General features: G+C 65.4%; 2 protein-coding genes across 2 annotated transcripts; both read right to left on the bottom strand.

Annotated features, from left to right (window-relative positions):
* Positions 1-2112: 2112 nt before the first annotated feature.
* Positions 2113-2694, bottom strand: EMIHUDRAFT_230066 (hypothetical protein; the record flags this gene model as incomplete). The annotated part of the gene is made up of 1 exon (XM_005785441.1): positions 2113-2694. One exon carries the CDS (start codon positions 2692-2694, stop codon positions 2113-2115), a length of 582 nt encoding a protein of 193 aa, XP_005785498.1.
* Positions 2695-2774: 80 nt separating this feature from the next.
* EMIHUDRAFT_230065 (hypothetical protein) lies at positions 2775-3633 on the bottom strand (the record flags this gene model as incomplete). Its single annotated transcript, XM_005785440.1, has 2 exons — positions 2775-3243; positions 3470-3633. Coding segments are annotated over 2 exons (633 nt in total), but the record flags the coding sequence as incomplete, so codon positions are not given.
* Positions 3634-3658: the final 25 nt, after the last annotated feature.

Here is a 3658-nt window from a genome sequence, read left to right as displayed (position 1 = left end):
AGAGTATGCGGCCGGAAGCGCGAGAGCGCGCGCCACCCTCGTAGCCGGTTCCGGCGGCCGCGCGGAGGCGCGCAGCTTCTCGCCCTCGTCGGGCTCGTCCCACGGCTCCACCTCGACGTCCGGGGGCCTGCCTGTCGTACCGCCAACCAGGTCAAAGTACTCCGCCTTCGTCTTGTTGTCCCACTCCTTCCACGTCGCCGTGATCTCGCCGTGCTCCTTCTTGAGCCTGTCATGCGCCGCCCGCAGCTCGTCGAAATCGGAGCCCGGCGCCTTGCTCACGTCAAGGTCGCTAAGAAAGAACACGGATTCACGCCGCAGGCTAATACTTGGACTGGATCGCATTAGTTTGGACGCCTCATGGTATATGAAGTAGATGATGGACAGGGCGGGGGGGGGGGGGGGGGAGTATGCAGTCATTGCGAGGGCGGACCAACCACTCCTAGCGTGCAGACCGCGGGAGCTGGTGCCGCGGCCAGTGTAGACCTGGCCTGCGCTGAGACGCGCGCGCTCATCTTCAACAAGCTCACAAGACACACAGCCAGGGATGCTAATCATTACAAGAAACACTCTGCACCGCCTCCCATTGGCTAAGGAGGCCGCGCACCTACGCGTGAGAGGCGGTGAGTAGGTCGCGCGTGAGAGACTGGTTGTGGAAAAATGCTCCCCAGAAGACTTGAGTTGTAAAAGGCGTGGCATCAAAAACGTCTTTCTCTCTTTACGCCGCTGCGGCTTGTACGCGTGCAGCGCGGCAGGATCTGGCAGGGACCACAGGCCCAGACAGAGTTGGAGACGGAGCGCGCCGACACGATCGTGATGTTTCAACCACACACAACACGACAAAAATAAAATATTCTTAGCTTCAAGCCCCCCTCCGAGACTAGGGACAGTCACCACAGATACATACGTCGGTGGGAGTGCCCCCCGCCCCCACTTGCCCTGACTGCACAGGATTGCGTGCCCCGAAGACGGCGACACATAGCGGGGGACACCACGCAAGGAGAGGGTGCGAAGGCTCGTTTGGGTGCTAGGTGGGCCCATGAGGGGGGGCGGGCGGGGTCCTGTGGGGGTGAAATGTTGCGCGGCGAATTCGAACCTACCCCCTCGCCGCGCCGATCCTCACGCGGAGGGTGAAAACCCTGTGGGAGAAACCCCCCCCGCGGTCGGCAGTCTTCAGAGTGGACCCCCCCCTCCCCAGCCTCCCCTGTGCATCTCGCACCCCCCCCCGCTCCCCATCGGTGACTCGCGAAGGACACGGACACTCGGGGTGGGGGGGGATCCCCCCGCAGGGGGCTTTGGTGCATTGTCGGGTAGATCGCTCGTGCCGATTTTGGGTCGATCTCGGGTCGATCTCGGGTCGATCCCGGGTCGATCTCGGGTCGATCTCGGGTCATATATGTCGTGCTCGCCTCGTGTTATGGTATTGCTGATTATTTGGGCTGTTGCGAGGCTCCTCATGTCCGCGTCGGATACGGCCTTGTGTTGAGGCTGGTCAGCGCTGCTGTGATCGCGTCTTTGAAGTCTGGCATTCTCCTTTGTATAGTGGCTAGTATCCGACGCTGTCACCGTCGAGACCCGGGTTCAATTCCCGGAGGGGAAGCCATGAACGATGCCATCGGCAGAGAGGACGCGCGCGCGAGGCAATGGAGCGCGGCGAACGCCAGCATCGAGGGGAGTGAGAGCGTGGTAACTGGTAAGGCGAAGCGACATAAAAGCGAGCAGAAAGCAAGGCAGGTCCAGGACACACAAGACAGGTCTTGGACGAGGCGCTGTGGGAAGTGTGAACGTCTGCGCTGTGGGGGAGTTATGCCCCGGGAACAAGGATGAGCCCCGAGACGCCTGTGGTGTCTATCTCGATTATATATTTGCTCGAATTTTTTCCTGCTCTCCTTCCGAGACCTTTCGCCTCCGCTGTAAGGTCGGTGTACGACACAAGAGAATACGGAGCAGAGTGGGATCTCATTAGGATCGTTGTGGCAGCAGAAAGTAACGCCAAACGCGCAGAAAAGTTCGACGTTCGAAGGCCCAGCCTCGATTGAGGGATGAGGCGCGAACTCCTGAGGTTTCGGCCTTGCTCGCAACCCCTCTGGACACCATACCGACGTCACACTGTTCTCATCCATCCCGTCCCCAGACCCCAGCGCCACCAGGGCTGCCCCCGTCGGGCCCACCGGGGCCTTGCCACTCCGCCCCGTGGGGCCGCGACGTTGCCACTCCGGGAGACGGCGCCTGCGAGCCACTGGAACCCGGGTCCGGCGTCCTTGGACGAAAGTCCATGCCTCCAAACCCCGAGAACAGCGACTCGGCCAGCTCGCCGTGGGGCGAGAGCGGCGAGAGCGGCGCGTCGAACGAGTCCTCGGGAAGGGCCGTCTCCTGCGTGTCGGCCTCGTTGACGACTTCGTGATAGAGGCGCATCCGCGACCCGTGCCGGCTCATGGGCATGCTGCCGCTGCCGGCCTCGGCCGTGGCGGCCGCGCGAGGAACACTGCCCGGCTCGGTGGCCAGCGGCGCCCCCGCAGGCGGCGGCCGCTGCGGGGTTGAGAGGGGCGTGCGGTCGCGAGAGATCGAGCCGACGGAGGAGCGGTCGCCGTGGGGCGAAGGCAGCGTCGAGTCGAAGGGCAGGTCGAAGTCGCCGAGGGCGGAGCCGTCGCAGCTCGACGGCTCGCGGGTCGCGCCGCCGCCCCACGCGACGGGCATGGAGAGCAGGGACTGGTGCGAGCCTGATGAATCAAGTAATCTCGGGTAATCTCGGGTGACTCGGGTCATCAATTCGTTACTCACCGAGGGGGCTGGTGCGAGCCGGAGCAAGCGCCGCCCTCGCCGAGCAACGGTTGCCTCATCGGCGCGAGCAGCGACGCGAGCGAGAGCGCGCTGCCGCCGACGTTGACAGGCGCGAGCGATGCGGCATCCAGCTGAGAGTCGAGCTGGGCGAAGAGTCCGCGCCGCCGAGCCACGCGCGGAGGCATGGGCCGCGCGTCGCGCGCCTCGAGCAGCGATGCGTCGCCGAGCGACCAGCCGGCCGGCAGGGGGGAGGCGCGCCGGCGGCGCAACCCAAAAGAGAGGAGAGCGAACGCCGCGAGCAGCGGCGGCGCAAACGCGCCCCACCAGCCCGCGGTGGCGAGGAGGGAGACCACACCGCTCGAGGAGGAGGGCGTGTCGCAGCACGCGCCGCCGAAGCCCGTCGCGCACTCGCACTCGCCCGCATTTTGGCCCGCGCCGCACTCGTACCGCCCGTCGGTGCAGAGCCTACGTGCTGAACACGCCAACCTCGGGGCGGGAGGACGGTGGTGTGCCGTGTATTCAGAGCACCGCGTGGATGCACGGGCTCCGAATACAGCAGCGACAGCGGAGTCCGTGTCCTCTCATGCGCCGGTTGGAAGACCAGAATGCATCTTCCGCTTCTAGCGTGCAGGGCTGGAGCACGTCCCCCACATCTCCCCACATCTCCCCCTATCTCGCTTCTAGCGTGCACTGGAGCACGTCGCCCGAGAAGAGCTCATACGAGGCGCCGCGCAGCGTATTCTGCTCCACGACGTAGAGCTTGCCGAGCGCGGCGCTCACCGCGACGCCGCGCGGGTTGGAGAGCGAGCTCGCGACGCGCTGCGGCGCCGCCCAGCAGCCGGCGTCGCCGCACGTCTCGCCGAGCAGGGCGGCGCGCGGG

The sequence above is a fragment of the Emiliania huxleyi genome (genome assembly GCF_000372725.1).
Source record: "Emiliania huxleyi CCMP1516 chromosome Unknown EMIHUscaffold_160, whole genome shotgun sequence".
Taxonomy (NCBI): domain Eukaryota; phylum Haptophyta; order Isochrysidales; family Noelaerhabdaceae; genus Emiliania; species Emiliania huxleyi.
Note: the sequence above shows the minus strand (reverse complement) of the source record. Positions and strands in the feature narration are given on the sequence as shown.